Here is a 20,860-nt window from a genome sequence, read left to right as displayed (position 1 = left end):
AAAAAAACTTTAAATAGAAATGTTTGTTAGGTTTTGGTTTAACTTTAGCTTTTCTTTGTTTATGTAGATGTATTTTTAGCAAAAATGGTTTTTTAGTGCTTGTCTTGAGTGTCTCTGTTTGTCTGGTCAGGAAATAGCATTTTCTAGAAGTGACTGGTGGGGTCACTACGGATTGAGAGTAATTGGAAATCCAGATGGATGAGCATGAGCTTCCAGGAAGAAACTGTTACGACAGAGATCAAACTGAACACACACTACAACGTTAATATTGTTCATACCCGTCTTTGCACCCCTCTTTTTTTTTTATATTTCCTATATTCTTCCCTCATCTCCTGTTTCTTCTGTCCTCTACTTTCCATTCATTTAACTGATGGGCGATGGTGGGAGAGACAGGAAACTGTACAATTGGAGTTGTGGGGGCAGGTCTATGGGGACCAATCAACAAAATATGTACAAAAGGAACAGCCAGTAATCATGTAGAATATCTGCTGTGCAAGAGCACACAATTAATCTCCGTAGTTTTCTCTGGGGAATAACAACTTCTTCTCCGTTGTGAAGAGAATATAGCCAGCTCGCTATCAGAGAACAACTAATGAAGCCACAGTTTCTGCCATTAGTCTTCCTGTTAGTTTGCAACAGAGTAGCTGGCAGTCCTGCTATAATTTCAAGATAACTTTTCATAGTTTTACAGTCTGCTAACAGCGGATACAGCCAACAACCAGAAGGTCAACAAGAATAACATCACAACAGGCCAACAAAAATACAAAACAGATGTTTGAACCTGAATTGTACATGAACAAACAGGAAACTGTGACCCAAGTAAAAGTAGTGTATTTGGGCATCTTTTCCAAAGACTAAATCAAGTTTTTTGCAATTACTTGGTGGGCTATATTAGCATTTTGAAATAAAAATAAAACAAAATCTACCAAATTTCAGCTTGCAACTACAAACTGGTGGTTAGATGGGAATTCAAAGTTACCCATTAGAGAGATACCCTACATTACCAGAGCAGCAGCTTGTACTGATCGCAACTGTTTTTCCATAAAACTTGATAAAGTTTAATAGTATTGTATTTGAGTTAGTTTTTGCAAAATATGTCTAACAGGTAACATTTTTTCATATTTACTGAAAACTCGATCACACGACAGCCTTTGTAATTAGCTCCTCACTAGTTAAGTAACATAGTATTAAATAATGGCTATGGATTTTTCTGGAATTCAACTGCAGGTTGCTAACTCATCATTTTGACCCACACTGATAATTTCACATCCCCCATTAGCTGACCCAAGGCCACCACTAACTGCTCGAGTATGGAAACTCTTCAGGTCAGAGTAAGAGTAGCATAAATGTGTGTTTGACAATCCAGAATCAATTAGTGTGTGTGGAAGACATTAATAGATAGATAGATGTATGTGTGTTATTAAAATATTTAAAACATTTTTTATCAGTTCACATTTGTTTTTTCTTCCTTTCCTTTTTTTTTTTAAACCAGCGATCACGAACAAACCTTTAACTTTTTCACATATTCACCTGGTTCAGAGAGTGTGTTACAAAAAATAGCACAAATTAATGGATGATTAAACACAGTACAGAACTGACAACAATGTCCATTCATATTGCACCAAATTTGTTTTCAGAAGTGTGGATGCATGGTTGACTAAACTATCTGTTACACACACTTACATGTTCAGTCTGCACCTGTAAGTGTGTAGTTGAGTGTGTATAAACGAGTGACAGCGCAGTGTGTGTACTGGAGTATATAGCATTCATTACAGTGACACTACAGACAAACTGCTCCCTGGATAGGCATTGATTTTCACCCAATGGATCTCACTGTTAGCAAATCTAATAGCTTGCTGGGTAATGGGTACATGTTATGAATGAGCCCCAATGGGCTGATGAGGAGAGGGAAAGAAAGAGAGATAGGGAAAAAAGAAAAGTAAAATATGGACAAAACGAAAGGGCAAAGTTGATAAACATGTGAAGAGATGTAAAAAGGAAGCAAAATGGTTAGTCTAAAGTTAGACAAGGAAATAAGGGAATTAAGAATGTAAAGAAGACAGAAAAAAAGAGAAAAGATCAGAATTGAGTTGAAAGGGGACCTGCTATTTACCATTACTGCTAATAGGTTTCAAAAGGAAGCAAGTCATTAGCTAAATGGATAGGCCCTAAATGACACATTACCATGTTAAAGGCTGATTCCGCTCATTATTGGAGCTCTGATTTCTCCATGCATCACCACTGCTGTGTAGACTACGAGTGCTAGGTGGCCACTAGTGTACAGTTCTGTTGTCTCAGCAAATACACACACTCACACACATGGAAACCCACAAATCAGCAAAGTGCAATGGAAAAGTGCCATGACAAAGAAATATCCTGCAAAGGATTCTGCTGTGTTCTCAGTCAGTATGTAAATAAGGGAAGCTAAACACAGGTTTATGGTCTTAAATCATACAAAGCATAATCAGTATGGTTGTTCAAAAAGGAAATAGTATATCAACTGTGCACCAGCTGCATTAAAGTAAAACAAAGTACCAAAAGAAAATAAGACACAAGAGCTTCAAAGTTCTCCTAATGCTTTGGGTCACTGAACAGCTGCTTATACTATGACACTCACCATAAGCATGCCTGTTGTAAAACAGATGGATTTTGTCTAAATTAGACACACTATATTAAAAGAAAGAATGGCAGGCACATGGGAAAGAAGAAGAAGAACAGAAACTCCTAGTCAAAGCATTGCCTAAGATGCAAGAGTCAGTATTCTGAAGTAGCAAACACATTCACTATGTTATGTGGCTAATTTGAAATAAAGTATGAACTATAGAGGGGGATTATATTTATTCTGTTTAAATATATATATATATATATATATATTTCAACGAGATAAATTTTAATCATGTCACAAATCTTTTGATCTTGTTTTTTTTTTTTTTTCTTTTTTTTCAGTTGGGAAAACAGGATGAAATTATATAAGTTATGAGAGCCACATCTGGCCAATAATCTACAAAAATACCCAAGTGAACAACAAACTCAACACATGTGCAGTTTTAAATGCCTGGAACACTGTTGTACAAAGGCCAAAACATTGGTTCAAAAGCAGTTTTATCAGATAACTTTTGACAGTTTTAAAGGAACATTTAGTATGAGGCAGCCAACAATGAAGATCTGGATCAGAAAAAGTCCCACCAGATTTGGCTGTAAATAAAATAAAGATGTATGTCTCAAAGTGCAGATTAAGACCTCTGCAGTTCAAACTAACAGAAGGCTTTGTTTGCAAGGCACAAGAAAACAGAGGACAATGAGCTTTAAGATGATCACAGTAGGCTCTTCTAGAAATAAATGTGCGGACAGACCACCCACCTCCTACCCACCATTAGAACAAGCCTTGAGCTCAGCTGAATGCTTAGGCTGGCTTTCCTTTATGAGGCCAAACAAGGTCACCAGAACAAACATCAAGCATGACTCTTACACATCTTAAAAAGCGGAATACGCCCGACTACATGGGAAAACTTTTCTGAAAACTTTGTATTTAGAAATGGTTCTTTATTGAACTGCAGATTCTGGCATTTGCTCGTGATTTTTAGATATGTTGACAGAATTTTAATTTATGGAGTCCAACAAGAAGCCCTCTTTAGAGAAAGGTGTTTGGTTTTATATCAGATTGTTAGATTAATCAAATTACAGAAAAACAGTATATAGCCATTTGGGATAATCCAAAAAAAAAATAAAAAATAAAATAAAAAAAAAATACTGAGGTGCTAAAAGCTACTGACACTCAACAACAAGGTTCATCATTCCTCTTAGCGCCATAAATTTGAGTTTTTGTCATTTTATCATTTTAATGTTTGTTGTTGGCCTCAATAAAACTAAACATTGTTATTTATAAGGAAAAAAAACTCAGCTAATTCTCCTTCAAGCTGAACAGGAACTGATACTGTGGAATAATTTACTCAATACTTGCCTTGCCCAATCATAAACCGGCACCCAAATTCCCAGGTGTCGCCAGACTGTTATTGCAGGACTGTAAAGGTTCTGTGGCCCCCCGTTCTCCCTCTCACACACACCATTTTTCATATATTTCATTTTGTGTCAGATGTGAACATTTGCTCAGCATTAGACTCTCTGTGGGTTTGCCTTGGACTGGAATAATGGAAATACCAAAAATATAATGGAAATGTGAAATTACATACAGAATATGTCACTCTACACATACACTCGCACACACAGATATTGATGAGAAAAGCAACTGAAATAATGGAAAAGCAAAAATGTACACACAACACAGCTCTTTTGCTCTCGTTCACTCTGCCTCTGCCTGAAAATTTTCACTCTTTGTCTCTCTCTCTTACACACACAGAGAGGTGTGTATAAATGTTAAATCCATAGCTAACCAGGCCAGTCTAATAGACTCTTATTCCTCCGACGCTTTATCAGCTCAATCACACAATTATTCAGCCCCAAAATAATGGCCTTTCTGTTTGTTGCCTCTTTCGAAATGTGTGCGCCTGTATCTAGAAGCTGTGCTGCACAAGCTGTGTGCACTGCATACAGATCTGTTAGTAAAGCCAGAAATGGCAATTGTTAAGCTTGAAAGTCTAAGGTTTTCATTCATTAATGTATCTGCCCATCAGTTAAGCTGACTGTATGAATCAGATGTTTTTCAAAAGTTGAAAATAAAAAAAAAGATTAGACTTTCTGGCATCTAGGAAGCATTTGAGTTAAAGGGGTGATCAGAGGGTCTTGTTTGCATTGTGGGGTCATTTAGTTGGTCTGAAAAACTAAGATGTTACTTGCCCATCAAATGGTGTGATGGATAAAGACAAGTCTTACGATTCTCTTTTCCTATTTAGGCATGATGCATTGCGTGTTGGAAAGTATTTATTTTAATCAAAGCCTTGTTTGTATGCAAATGAAGGCCAAAGTCTGGACATAATAACTATCTAAAGTGACAAATTTTTCATTTCACAAATTCTGCTCTCAGCTTTTCAGTCTCCAATATCCAGATGATAATCCAGATGCTGTTTGTGCATCAGTTTTCAGTAATTTCTTTACTTTTTCTTGACTTTCCTTTTAGATCCATCTACCTGTCTCTCTGTGTCACTCTACCCTGCTAAGTAAGTAAGTAACAGGGGCTCCAGAATCGGCTCTCTGTGACGGGAGTTGGCTCTTCTAGTCCGCTTCAAAGATGCAGCATTAATTCATCACCCACTAAAATGACTAGTAAGTTTTTTTTTTTTTTTTTTTTTTTTTTTTTTTTTACCCGCTAAATTGAATTTTTACCCTCATTTGGCAGGTGTTGCTTCAGAGTCCTGTTTCCAACTGTGAGAGGGATTTGCAGAACCTAAGAGCAAAGTATTTACCAACTGCTATCAGTTTTAAAGACAGTAGGCACTTCAAAGACAGCCATTAAGTAACATAACAGATTTCTATCATTTTTAAGTATTAGGTTAATTCAATTTTCAAAATTATAGTTTGTAGTCATTCTCCATTTGGGTCAGATTAAGTCTGGGATCAATTAAAACAAAGTTTATGTAATTCTTTCAAACAGAACCACGTGATTGGGTTCAGACAGCTGACTCGTGATAACACAAGGAAAGGTATGGTGACCACTGCAGGCCAAAGGTCATGAATGTGAGAGGTTAGAGGTTGCTCTGTGTTGAAGGTCGGGAGGATTCTAAATAATTACATCTGGACAAAAAGAAAAACAACAGATGTATCAACATTCAAAGGCAACCAATTCAATTCAAAGGCACACACACACAAAAACACACATTCTGCTGTGCATATTGGGGCCATGTGTTGAACAAGGATGTTGTGGGTAAGGTAGCTGGCAGCAGCAACTAAAACCAGCTGGTTTCAAGCAATACACAACTTCAGAGTTTAGAGAAACCCCAGTCTGACAAGAAGCCGCAGCTCAGACATTCCTACACCACAGTGCCCCAGAGTAGACATGCTGACAAAAGGATAAGACTCCGCCATAAAAAGATGATCAATGAACAATGACAACATTAATTCCTATTAGTGATGCTAAACCAAGGAGATAGTGGCATAAAATCTGATGTCGCCAGCTAAAAACTCCATCTTTTCAGTCCATACAAATGTTTCAGTCACTCTGGAGTGCATTTTCCAAAATGTTCAGCTTCAGTGTCCAACTACTGCATTTGCATCTGAACGACAGGCACAAAAACACACAAACAAAACTTCCATTATCAAAATATCTGTGTTGTGGTGTACAAGGCCTTTGTGTATGGAAAAGACATCTGGGCTTGACTGTGGAAACATTTTGCTTCATAAAATTACAACACTTAACTGTACTGCCTATGGATCCAAAGGCGAACAATTAGTGTTTCATAGTTTTCAGTTACACTTAAACACATGAAAATCAAGCAAAAAATCTCAGTTCAGTAGCCTAATTAAATACAAAATCTACCCATCATCACACTTACATTTGTCTTCTTTTGCTTTAAACTATCTAGTGTACTGGAGTGAAATTCATTATGATTGGTTTTACAGTGCAGTTCATTCTTAATCACTACTATTAATTGTTTTAAATTCGAGTTTGAAATTGAAGGCAATGCTGAAATACCTAAAATTACACTTCCATCAATGTTCTGGTTAAACTGAGTTTGTATTCCTATCATTTTGATCAAGTGGTTCTAGTTTTAATATTTCACATTTTAGCATTAGCATAACGTGTTCAACTAATATATAAACAAAGATGTGCATGTTAACTTTGCGCTCCCATTTTATTTCAAGTGTCATTCACAAGATGAAAAAAACTTTCCAAATTTGAAACGTTTAATCTCAACCAGAAACAGATGGCATCTATTATAAATACATTCTCTACAATTCCAGTCACTCCCACTGCAAACCAGTGTGTGGCACCATTGCATCTTTGGGTTTCTTTGGATAATAGACACAAATGTCATGGCTTTTTTTTTTTTTTTTTTTTTTTTTTTTTTAAAATAGCATTTTGATATTATTTGTATTTAGTCTCCACAGTGTGGCTAACATCTGCAGTGCTAACACCAACTTTTCTTGCAGGTTGACATCTGTTATGCCTGTAATGTAGGGCTGCAACTAATGACTATTCTGATAGTCGATTAGTCACCTACTATTAAAACAACTAGTCGACCAATCGGATTATGTATCTCATGATTATTATATATGGATCTTATTTCACTTTCAGCTTTGAAATCTTGCATGTTATGAAAGTCTGCCGTGCTTCCTCTTTAAATGTTCGAGCATTGCAGACATACTTGCGTGGTACGCAAGGTCCGCTTTACAAATCTCGCATGCATTTAATTTATTTTATAAGTTTAACGCAAAGTTAGCCCAGATTTTTGACGTCCTCTGCCGCCATTTTGCTCCCTGGTCCGCCGCCATATTTTTCCACTGGTGGACTTTATTGCGCATGTGCAACTCTCAGCAGAGATAAAGAAAAAGGAGACGATGTCTCACTCTGTAGGTTTCCCCCCCTCATTGTGCAACTCTTAGCAGAGTTAGGATTAGAAGACAATGTCTCACTCTGTAGTCTTTTTTTTTTGCCAACAATAGTCAACGGCTAAATTCGTTGTCGACTATTTTCATTGTCGACAACGTCGACTAATCGTTGCAGCCCTACTGTAATGGATATGTAAAATTATTTTAGTCTAGCCCAACCTACAAAAAACATTTTATCCATATTGTATATAATAATCATGCCAAATCAAATTGGTTTTACAAGATGTCTTTAATCATCCTAAATCTCATATTGTACTTTGCTGGTTTAAAAACAGTTCAATAGTTATTAGTATGTACGAGAAAGCAAACAGAGAAAGACACAGGAAAACACACTTAGTCCAGGATGCACAGAATCAAGTAAATTTAGCAGGGACAAGCCATCAGTGACTAAGTTTATATGGAGTACTTTTAATCCAGTCGAACTTCCAATCAGAATAAAAAATGTGTCATGTAAAGATGTCAGCTGATCCGATCAGCCTTGTTCAGAAAGAATTTTCAATCCAATTGAGAGGGGTGGTTTAAACCTTTTCATGATCGGATCAGCAGGAAAAAAAAAAAAAAACCATGTATAAACTCATTCTGATCGTCTTGTGGTATATGTCGTTTCTGATGCTTGAACCATGTGGCGCTTACATAACCTAATGAGTTTCTGGAGAGACTTGAACAATGGCGGCAGCAAAACAAAACAGGCCTGTGGCAGATACGTTTTTGTTAGGAATTGAACAAGTTAATGATTATTGTGCATTTCGGCTTTTAAAAGGTTCAAAATAAAAAAAAATTAAAAACACTTCTTACCAACTAGGAAGCACTGCACATGTCAAAAGTGTTACGATTGTATTAATTCTATCCATCATGTAAATACAACTGATCGGATCACTTTGTCTAGCGCCTTCGCAAACATGTCAGCAGGAATATCCGATCAGATCGATTTCAAATCCGATAGATGAAATATTTGTTCATGTAAACGTAGCTATTGTCAAATCTAAGGCAAACAACAAAAAAACTGCAAGTCAGTTTGCTATCAAGTGAAATGCAAATTCAAGTTTTCTTAAAGTACAAAGTATAAAATTGACTCATCTAAAAATGACCCAGCTTTATCAAAATCCAAAACATGATTTCTATTTTAACTTTTTAGGTACAACCCGATGCTATAGCCACATGGCCTACACCTAGATGAAAAGGAATCAAACAGCTCAGCAGAAAACCCCAGACAAAAATCAACAAAGTCAGCACTAGTCCTTAAGGTTTTCTCTGGGAAGAAAAAAAGAAAAAAAAAGTTTACACAAACCAAAATCTAACAAACTAAAAGATCCAAAATGAAGCTGAGGGAGTGTTTGTCTTCCTTTGCAGTCATTTTTACTGCCTGTGTCAGACAGATTTCGCCTGTAAAAGACAGTTTGTTCTCAGTGTGCCCACTATGGATAAACAGAGATTTTCAACTGAAGTTTTAACAAAACAATAAGACCTCCAGAAACCAACGGTGAAGGAATAGCAAGGGAAACAAACTGAGGATAGATGATGAGATCAGATATAGCCGCAGAGGCTGTCAGCAGTAGTCTGGAAATAAGACAAAGGAGGGGAGGTGGAAGGGTTGAAAGGGGGAATGTATGTGGAGGCACAGTGGAGAGGGGCAAGAAAATGAAGCTCAAGAATGCTGTTAGCCCACTTTTAAGAGACAACGACAATTATTTAAATCTAGATTAAATTTTTATTTCTGCATAGGACTACTATAAATGTCTTCTTTCTGGTTGGATCTTTTACACTAAAAGGACGCCTTTTCATGCAAAAAAAATAAAAATAAAAAAGTAAATGAGTAAAAAAAGAGGGAATCAGGGGGCCCAGGAACGAAAGGAGTGATGGAAAGACGAAAGAGGGACAGGAAAGACGGAGGCAGGAAAGAGGGGCTGAATGACTATGAGTAGCGGAGGAGGGGAGAGTGTTTGTGTGTCTGTATGTGTGTGTCGAGTTCTCATTATTGACACCATGTGTTACCACAGGAAGCTCCCTGGGAAAATATAAGCATCCCAAAAGATCAGAGAGCAAGGGAAAGATGAGAGAGTGACATAGAAATAAGAAGAAACAGAGGTCATCCCAAAGTCTTTGCAGCTGCAGACGTGTGTGTTTCTGTGTGTAAGGGTTAGCGGACTCTGTTTTCACAGTGGTGCATATGTGTCAGGGGTCCAGTGTTTTAGCTGCAAGTTCACAACAGCAAATCACATAACCAACATACAAGCATGTGCCAATCTGACTAACAAACCCTCTAACCATTGCAGATGTGAATGTATTAAAAACAAATCGTTTTGCTTGATGGGATTTGAGTTCTAGACCTGTTTAGCTTCTGCAAATAGTCTCAACAAACATCATTGGTTAAATATTTTTCTGGAGGAAATGGATAGACTTCTAGATAGTAGTTTATACAATTTAGAAAAGCTTAGTCTAGCACAGCGGTTCTCAAACTTTTCTACCCCTTTGGAGGAATAAACATTCCCAGCCCCCAAATAAAACCAGAGTTATGATTAAAAATATGCAGCATACTTTTTATGTGTTTTACCGTCACCTTTGATGTGCATTTAATGCTAAATTAAACAGTAAAAATGGGCTTTTTTAAGGAAAGTGCTAGCAAGCAGAAACTGAAGCGCTACAAGCAGCAGTGCTCCCTATTGGTGACAAAAGCATCACATCAACCAATCAAAAATTATCTGCTAATACATGTATTTAGTTGCTAAGGAAAAGGGAGAAATTGTTGGAGTGATGGCAAATCACGAGATGACAATAGTGAAAGTGAGTTTTGAGATTTGGGAGTCTATAGGTATTGAGTTTAGTGTGTAGAACAGTCTCTGTTCATAATTGTACAAACAACACTAGGTATTGCTTGCATTTTATTGTAAATGATTTAACTGTTATTTGCCAAATTTGTACATGCTTTTAATTTACAAACTATATTTACATTTTAAGTTATAAAAATGGTTTATTAGATATGTTTGTGGATTTTTACAGTTTTTGACTAGATTTTTCCCACTCGGATTTTGTTTTTTGTTTGATTTTAGGTCTATTGTTTTAATACTTCCGGTTAAAATAAAATAAATAACTGTAAATTCACACAGGGGGAATAATGCTGAAAAGAATTATACCAAACAAGGCAGGTTAAAGTGTTTTTAAAGGTTAAATATAAGCATAAAATCAAAAGTAGTCAAAAACAACCATTTACACTGTAGTTCCCAGAGGTGCTACTATGTCATTTGCGAACACAGCAGCTTGAAATGTGTCAGAAAACCTAAAAAGGTCGGGGGAATGAATCCATCAAACGCCAACAAACTGATGCTTCACAGTAAACATGGGCCATTACTGCAATACCACATTGAAAACAACAAACTGGAACGCAGGTTACATAGAGTGCACATTTTTATCCTGCAGCTTCTCATTCTAGAGCATTGATACTGTTTTAATAAAGACATGCATTTTAATTATATATATATATATATATATATATATATCTTGTGCTGCAAACAAATGGGAGTATTTCTGAGCTGCGTTATCTGTAGAGGGAATTTACTCAAACCAAGCTGGAAGTTGCACCCAAAAAAAACTTCTCCAATCTATGTTACAATTTGTAAATAATTTCCAAAAAACCCATTACAGTTTAGTTTATTTTATAATCTTTTTTTTTTTTTTTATTCATTCATTTTTTTTCAGTCACGGCAAACAGGCTTAGTGCTGTATCTGATGCAAACACAAATGCACAACCTGCATGAACCTGCATGCACACACACTTACCAATTCATCAACTCATGCCCTGTTTCTTTCAGTGTCTAAGCCCACCGTGGAATAGAGCTGGGCAGAGCAGCTATTGTGTCCCTGGTAGAATTAACTATTGATTTTCTCCTCAGCATTATCAATGCTGTTCTGACAACAAAACAGCGAGATCACACTCACACATGGAAGCGCACACACACATACACCGATGTGGCTCTTGTTGAAGGGTTGCTTTGTGGAAGGCAGAGCAGATTCATGGATGACAGGAAACGTCAAATAACAACATTCTACAGTAAAGCCAACAAACTGACAATGATACGTGAAAATAATCAGACGTAAAAAAAAACTGAAAAATATTTTGAAAGTCATACCGTACATGTGTTAATCCAAATAAAGTCTTGTGAATACTACTGTTTATGTAGTGTAGTTTACACACTACTTCAAGGAGAACAGTTTGCTTACCTGTGAGCAAATTTTTTCACATCAATTGCTATACACAAAAATCAACAAAAATCTTGCTCCTTGTTATGTTAAATCAAGTATTCCAGCAACAAAGCTAAAGATATCAATGAAAAACATACAGACATGGACAAAATTGTTGGCACCCCTCTGTTAAAGAGAAACCAACAATGGTCACTGAAATAACTTGAAACTCAAAGTAATGATTAATAAAAATTTACTAAAAAATTTACGAAAATCAGACACTGCTTTTGAATTTTTGTTCAATAGAATCATTAAAATAAATGGCTAAAATAACCATAGAAAAATGTTAAACAAAACTACCTTCTAATTAGCATCACAGGTGTCTGCAAACTTGAAATCAGTCAGCCAGCCTATTTAATTGGTGACAAATAGTCACTGTGCTGTTTGGTGACATGGTGTGTACCACACTGGACCACAAAAAGTGAAGGAGAGAGTTGTCTTAGGAGTTTAAAAAGAAAATCATAAAAAAGCATGTTAAAAAGTAAAGTGACCTCCTATGAGCCCTCTAAATCTAGCATTTCCCCTAGGTTTTTGTATTGGGGTTGCATGTTGGGATGGGTCACTGCTGACCTTTGTGGGAGGGTGGGAATTACTATTAAAGGGGCGAGGTTCCACCTAATGTAATGGTAGTGGAAACAATGAAATGCTATTGAACATCTGTGGTGTGGAAGGAGCTAAAACATGCCATTTGGAGAAGGCACCCTTCAAACTTGAGATAACTGAAGCAGGTAGCTCATGAGGAGTGGGCCAAAATACCTGTTAACAGATACAGAAGTCTCATTTACAGTTACAGAAATCATTTGATTGCAGTGATTGTGCAATAAAAAATTTTAAGGGTGCCATCATTTTTCTCCAGACCTGTTTTAATGATTCTGTTGAACAACAATTCAAAGCAGTGTCTGCAAAACTTTCTGTACAACAGCTCAAAATACACACATAAAAATAAAAACTTTAATTAAACAAGCAAACGGGGATCACACCTAATATGTAGTGATATTCACTCCCCCCACCCATTCCTCTTTTTTATAAAAAAATGCAACATTATTTTATAAGTAATCACTTCGTACAGCTTTACACTGCAGTGACTTCTCTTCTTTCCAGCCTCCATTGCCTTTCCTATTGACAGGAGTGATGCAGCACCAGTCCAACTTAGCACCTGGTTAATTTTAGCACACAGAGGATCCCTCTTAAGAACATATACACAAACACCTGTTGTTGCTCACATGATCAACAATGTCATTGATTCTATCTTGGCTTCCTTGAAGCCAAAAGCAGTTTTGTACACAAACCCTGTGTTGTGAAGTTGGTCTGCATGCAACAAACATGATTCCACAAGTGCTGTAATGAGCTTAATCTGAAATATAAATTTTAATTAATATAAACTTTTGACTTTATTCACTTCTTATGGGAGGCCAGGTGGTCATTAAGGATGAACATTAAATGTAAACTTTTATAATTTAGTAAAAAGTTTTAGATGACCAAAACATCACACTAAAGTTTTCTTTTCTGTGTCTATCCTGCCAATAATGCTGTCAAAGCTGGAGAGGAGAAAATCCATAGAGTTAGACACATTTAAGTTCTAACAGATTTAGACATGAGGTTCAATCTGTTTGTCCTTACAAGGTACAACATACTCACATTGATTTGGCTTTCAAGTACAAACAAACACCAAGAGCAATTTAGAGTTTAACACCCCCTTATGGATATTTTGACGTGTGGACAGCAGACTGGAGATTGAACTAGTAGTTCTTCAGTTACTAAACACCTCTGCTCTAGCACCTGAGTGCCAAACAGCTGAAGCAGTTAGTTGATCGATTAGTTAACAACTAGAAAATTAACTGAGCAATTATCATAATTCTTAAAGCCAGTCCCATCTGTTTAAATGTTATTTCTTCTCAACTGTACATCTCTTAGAATGTAACATTGTTGGTCACACTGTTTTTTAACATTTTCTATATAAACTGAAGCAAAATGCTTTCTGCTTTACTGATGTTTCCTTTATTGTGTTAACACCCATCTGATCTGCATCTTCCTGACCAGAAAACTGCCAAAAAAACATCTGCATTTAAAGAGGTGGTTACACTTGCTGATTATCAGAGCATTTGATTAGCAGCTAATTACTCTTTTAAACCCCCCCACAGAAATATGGGTGTCATTACTTAAAACACAGTCTCTATTTTTAAGTTTTTGTTAAACCAGTGTTTCCCAATCCAGGTTCTCGGGACCCCCTGCCCTGCTTGTCTTAGACGTGTTCCTACTCCAACACACCTGATTCAAATTAATGAACTCCCTCATCCAGTTCTTTGCAGCCTGTTAAAGAGCCATTCATTTAATTCAGGTGTTAAAGTAGGGTTACATCTAAAACATGCAGGGCAGTGGGTCCCGAGGACCTGGATTGGAAAACACTGTGATAAACAATGACAGTGTTGCATCTCAGATTGCATTTACCCAACTTTAAGACCTGGTAAGGAACTTCTTTTTAATTGTGTCCTGATATGGAAAATCTCAGAACTTAAAGAGGGCTACTTTTTCTTTTTATATGCCTATACGCATCTATGGTGCTAGACATAGCGGTACAACGTCTTACTTTGACCTTTAGAAAATTTAAATAGATATGCAAACAGAGATAAAAGTTACTGCAATGATAATACAAAAATGTGAAGTATTTCATAAAATATAGCATGGAAGTGGGTGATGAGTGCAAAATGTCAAATACTTAATGTAACTTTTCTAGAAATGCAATCAAAAGTACATCCTGTGCCTTCTCTTATCAAAACATAAACCCAAGTACAATAACCTTTCTTCAACAGTTATTTCTTTCATTTTTCTTCTTCCATTTTATCACCATCATCTGACCCTCCTCCTATTTTCTAGGACTTGATTATATTCAGTGAATGTGGGGATAAAGAAAAAACATTGTGAACTCAATCTCTGGTGTATACCATCAAATTCATTCAGCTAAGCTCAGTTGCTCTCATATTAACACTGCAGAGTGAGATCAACATATTTTAGACATATTAAGAAGCTGGAATGAATTCACCTTATGAAACTGCTGATTTCTCTGATGGCCAAAAAAAAACCCCATTCTGGATTCACATCTCATTCACAGTGAGACCTCCTGTGAGCTCATATCACATCACATTCTGCCCAGCGTGGTATAATCCACATTACCATAACCTTATAAACACGTCTGTAGCTTCTCTGGGGAGACCTTTTATCTAAAACTTTACTATTTTTATGTTTTTGGCATAGAGCCTGTGATATAAGGAGACATAGGGCTATTGTGCATGTACGATTATGTCAAAATATGATAAATATCAAATGGGAAATAGATCTTAACTGACATGGGATATGCTGGGTTTTTCTGAAGGTGCAAAATTAGGTTTCAGTGGGACAATGATTTTATGGAAAAGTCAAATGGATTTGCTGAATAAAAATGCTGATTTCTCAGTTGGGTTACCAGCTGGATTTAGTCCACACTGGGCTCTTCTCATGATTATAATTTACATGCACACATGCAGATCAGGCTGGCAATATTAACATTACTCTAAACAGGTCAGCTTTCTGGCAAATTCCTCTGATCGTCCTCAGAGATAGCCACCGATTCTTTAAATTTAGCCGTTTCTTTAGTGACCTAGAGTCTCAGTACCTTCTACAAAAGTACCTTCTACAAAAGAAAGTTATAGTTAAAAACTTGCCTAAAAAGACAATTTAATATTAGAGTATATAAAAACTAAATAATTTAAACCAAATAGTTCTTTATTTTAAAGCTGCATTTTGTTTGTTGTTGACTACAAAAGCTTAATTCAGCCCTGGTGATAATTATGTGGTGGGGTTAAAAGACAACATTTATATTTGGATAAAAAAAAAACATAAAAAGTTAGATTAGAAATTTAACTATTGGTGACTTTTACTATCACGTAATCTTGGTCATTATTTCCAGGATATTAATAGTGTATGGTTTTTCAGTCCAAGATGTTCAAGCCCAAAGAAATTAATCGAACATTTTCAACACTGTGAAGTTCCGAACACCCCAAAAGTCGATGCTGACAAGCAAACTGCAACTTATAAGGTTACAATTAGAAGTTAAAACACTTGATTTGGGTTAGAAAATAAACATCATCAATGACAAAGTTTCTCTTTTAAGAGCTCCCATCATGACGTGTGATGCTACCTGCCACAAAGCGACTTCTGGCCTGTTTATTGATCAGATTCATTAGTATTCCTATTGTCAAATCAGCACACACACATGAATAATGAAGAAAAAGTTGAAAAGCATCCACTTTCATTGAGACTTTCATTGTTTGTGTATACTTCAGTCACTCTGATTATCCCAAACTTCAATCTCATCCTCTCTCATGTCCTCTGAACCTTCCGTCTACCTGTTTCATCCATCTTCTCTCTATCATTAATGTCTCCTCCAATACCTAACAGCTCTTGAATGCATGCCCCTCTTCCTCTCTCTCTCTCTGGCCCCCTGCCTCCTCCTCCTCTTCTCTTCTGATTATCTCCTGGTGTCTGTCTGAGCTCTGTCGCTGATAGAGAGCATGCCTGGTTGACACGCCTGGTAATGAGGCTCCTAACACAGATGGCCTCTCCCGCCCTCCTCCACTCACTCACACACACACAAAGTATGCAAAAACACTCCTATCCTGACAGCAGCACCCCATCCTCCTCTCTACAGGAGGTCCAGAGCACTCCTGGGTTAAACACTAGCTGGAGATATTTTGAAGAGGATAAATATGGGGGGAGCATGAAAAGCAATAGATTGTTTTCATCTTTGAAGAGACAGTCACCAACACCAACTAAACAATGCAAAATACTACACCAACTCATCTTTACACTAAAAGCTTTTCTTGTTGTAGGAGTTTGATTTTCCTGCATGTTATTGCTAAGTTGGATAATTTGTTTAACAACTAAACATAATATTTTGACTCCTATTGTTGGCCATTTTGCATTAGTTTTGCATTAGCAGTCAATCTCTGCCTCTGTCCTGGACTTTGATCTTTTTTTTCCCCCATTGTTGGCCATGTCACAGCCTCGGTAGACACACAGAACAAAAATCAATCTTTCATAGATTGATTGCAAATACAGCAGCTGAAAAAGCAGTAGTTCTCTCTCAAGTGCATTTCATGGCTTGGTCCAAGAGTAGGGCTGCAACTAATGACTATTCTAAAGGTCGATTTGTCGTTGACTATTAAAACAACTAGTCGACCAATCGGATTATGTATCTTATAAGTGTTAAATGGCTCTTATTTAACTTTTAGCTTTGAAATCTTGCATAAGATTGATATGCAAGTTCGACGTTCCTCCTCTTCAAATGTTCGTCTGCATTGCAGACGTACTTCCGTGGCACGCAAGGTCCGCATTACAAATGTCACATGTATTTCATTTATTTTGCAAGTTTAACGAGAAGTTATTTCAGACTTTTGAGGTCCTCTGCCGCCGTTCTATTCCCTGGTCGGCCGCCATATTTTTCCAGTTGTGGACTTTATTGTGCATGTGCAACTCTCAGCAGAGATAAAGAAGACAATGTCTCACGCTGTAGTAGTTTTTTTTTTCTCATGACAATAGTCGACGGGTAAATTAGAAATTAGTTGTTGTATTTTCATTGTCAACTATCGTCGACTAGTCGTTGCAGCCCTATGCAAGAGCAGATTAATCTGAAACACAAATTTAACCCTTACATACATCTAGTGGTATCTACACTGATTCTTCCAGATTATATAGACATATTAAGGCTGGGCAATCTCAGATTTTTTTTTAAACCAAATTCGATTTTAATAGATTTTTTTCATATCAAACTTATTTATAACGATATTAAACTTAAAGATTTTGCATGCTAAATGCATTTGTTTTACTTATTTATTCATTTATTTATATGAATGAATGACAGCAAAGTCATTTGCTGTCACGTAGTTTAAAAAAAAAAAAAAAAAAAAAAAAAAAAAGTACTCTTCTGAGCTTGGTTGCTCATTTGCCACCGTCTTGTGCGCAATGAATTCCGGGAGAAAAGAGGCCACAAAGGTGCATCACCAGCAGCAGCAGCCAAACCATTTGAGGCCAAAGTGCTGATTTGTAGGATGGATTCTGAGGCGCCTTTAAAAAGGGATCAGTGCTGGGCGCACCACGATGACATATGTAGCTGATGAATCTGCACTTCAAAGTGTGCAGACCCTGATTTGGGACACAGGTTAAATCAGTGTTGCCAGTTTAACTACCTTGGCACTATATTTAGCGAGTTTTCAGACCCATCTAGTGACTCCATTTCAAAGAAGCAACTAGTAACAAATCTAGATACTTTTCTGGTTTTATTGGAGATGTTTGGAAGCTTACGTGAAAGCATGTTTACTTCTCAATGAGCAGCGCTTCCGCAGGACCCTCAAAGGTGCCCAGATTAATGTCTATTAATGAAGCGTATGGATAAAATTATTTAAAAAGTTCAGCGTTCTGTAACATGTTGTAGACTCTTAATATGAGAGCAGCCAGACCTGTTAAAGTACTTAAAATCATACAAACTTTAGGTCTGTTCAGTTTTGGGAAGGGATATTTTCTCTTTTTCTACTGTTTTGAATTAAAATGCAGTTAAATGCATTTATCCAGACATTACTAGAGCTTTGAGTTTACAATATTAATATCTGTGTCTATTATTTGATTCAGTCATCCACTAAAATCCATTTAAATTAAAAAAAGGTTACTTTTTAAGGCAAATATTATGCAATTAAAATGTGATTAATAAAAGATTACAAAGGTTGTAATTAATTAGATGAACTTTTTTTAAATCGAGACCCTCCCCTAATATATATATATATATATATATATATATATATATATACACACACAGACTAATTCAGTTTCTTGAATCAAACTGTCAAACGTGTTTTATTAACATTGGGTCTAAATTCTAAGTGAGAGCACTAAAAATAGTGAAGAAGCTTTGGGCAGCTGAAGTTGAGGAAGTAGAGCTGGTTGTCCTCCAATTAAAAGGTTACAGGTTCAACCCCCTTGCTACTTCAGTCCACACATCAGTGTCCTTGGGCAAGAATCTTGTACCCAAATGTCACTGGTGTATAAATGTTAGCGTGACAGAAAAACTGCCACATGCATTACTATAGATATCCACACTGTAATGTGGCATTTAGATTAAACTTTATAGAAAAAAATGATCAGAAATCAGAACTGCTGTATAAAAATGAAAGAGAAGTACCCAAAAACAACACCTAAACAACTGATCACAACTGAAAGAAGAAAAAAAAAACAGTCCAACTGATTTGCGCACCGTCTTGTCACAAATATCTCATCCAGCTGCTTTTGTCAGTGACCAATGTTTAATTTCAGGGTAATTGCATCCCAGCAATTGACCGATGTTTACCTTTAAAACCTATATGGCTGATAGAAATACATATCCCCTAAGACCTAACCTCTTAGAGCAGAACCTGTAAGCCACCCAACAGTTCAGCAGAGCTCATTATAAAGCCTTAGTTTCTTCATTTAATACCAACTTCAGTCAAATCCCTGATACAAACTTTGCACAAAAAGTAGGGAAATTTGTGTTTAATCAATTATTTCTTCTAATAATGTGGTGTTGTATTAAACATTGTTGGAAAGCCTGATTAGTCACCTTACTAAGTAAATAACTTGTAAGAATTGTGAACAATACAGCTAAACATGTGAGTAGTGCCCCCCAAAAACTGTGCAACATTCTCCTTTTTGTATGTGCTCTTGTTCTGCCAGGAGTGTTACCGTCTAATTAAAAGACATATCAGAATGAGATCAGCTTGTGGCTGATCCCACAAGTCTAAGTGAGACTTGTGGGATCAACTTGGTTGTGCTGTTCATGCCAGTGACCAACACAAACATGTTGGTTGACCTTCAACAACTCCTGGGTGAGGAATGGGATTGCATCTCATTGGAAGATGTGACTAGACTGATGACCAGAATGAGGTGGTGACAGGCAATTGCGGCTGCATATGAATCTTCCACACACCAAGGACCTTGATAGTATAAAATTATTGTGTGTGCACAGTTTAATATGTGGGCACTACTCACATACTAAGCTGTTGCTCAGTCCACAGAAACACAAGCCTTACATGTCATACATAGCTGTGAATGTAATTAATCAGGCTTTCCAACAATGTGTAACCCAACAGCAACTGGTATTATTAAAAAGGAGACAAAGAACCAAACACATTTCCCTAACCTTTTACACCAAATTTATAAAAAAATAAAATAAAAAAAGGCACAATGTCAGATTATGCTGATCAAATGCAAATAAATCCAGTTCAGTGACATCTGTTTGGTGTTCGTGTGCAGACATTGGCTGCTATGAAATAGGTGCTTCATGTTAAAGTTCAAAACGTCTAAAAATAAATTCATGTGTAGTTGTCTCACCAAGTGTTTCTCATTGCTTCTGCAACACAAACAAGCGGGCCTAACTAAACCTCCCTACATAATCCCTTTTCCATATGAGCTCGTATTTATCCATGTGGCTCCAGCATTCGCTTGTTTGCTGTTTTAGGCCCAGATGAATGTTAAAAACATCTTTACCAACAGCAAGTTCTTCTACAACTTCGTTACTAGAAGTATGCTGTATTCGAAAGTTAAAAGATTGCTTACCACACAGCACGTGAACTTGTCTTTATTTTTATGCTTTAGTTGGTAAACGCGAAGGTGTACCAAGCTCTTCTCTAATTAGCTCATTAAGGGTCACGAGCACCAGCTTTGACCGGTTGGCACGCAGCGTTGAGCGTCATTCTGCGTACCTGACACTCTGAAACAGCGTCACGGATATATATCAGACTCTGGAAGCTTACCTCTCTGCTGGGCCTGACAGCATTGCCATAGCAACGCGGCAAAAATCACTGGAAGGAGTCGCTTCATTTCGTCCTGTGCGATTTGATACCTTGCTGCGCGCGCTGCGGAGTCCGCGCACTCCTCTAGTGCGCCTTTGTTGAATGACAAAAAAAGTTTCGCAGAAGTGAAGCCAAACTCTCTCTCTACTCCTCCTCCTCTTCCTCTCTTTTCTCCTCCTTCTTTACGGATGTAATTTTAGGGGAAGGAGAAGGAGTGGAGCAAAATGATAGATAGATAGATAGATAGATAGATAGATAGATAGATAGAT

General features: G+C 36.9%; 1 protein-coding gene across 1 annotated transcript in view; it reads right to left on the bottom strand.

The window, feature by feature from the left end:
- Positions 1-20,634, bottom strand: part of lama2 (laminin, alpha 2) — a 177,301-nt gene extending 156,667 nt beyond the window's left edge. Inside the window, exon 1 of the mRNA XM_041975323.1 lies at positions 20,553-20,634. Within this exon, the coding sequence (XP_041831257.1) occupies positions 20,553-20,619 (67 nt within the window). The 5' untranslated portion in view covers positions 20,620-20,634. The remainder of the gene's footprint in view (positions 1-20,552) is intronic.
- Between the last annotated feature and the right edge of the window lie 226 nt (positions 20,635-20,860).

The sequence above is a fragment of the Melanotaenia boesemani genome, chromosome 22 (genome assembly GCF_017639745.1).
Source record: "Melanotaenia boesemani isolate fMelBoe1 chromosome 22, fMelBoe1.pri, whole genome shotgun sequence".
Taxonomy (NCBI): domain Eukaryota; kingdom Metazoa; phylum Chordata; class Actinopteri; order Atheriniformes; family Melanotaeniidae; genus Melanotaenia; species Melanotaenia boesemani.
Note: the sequence above shows the minus strand (reverse complement) of the source record. Positions and strands in the feature narration are given on the sequence as shown.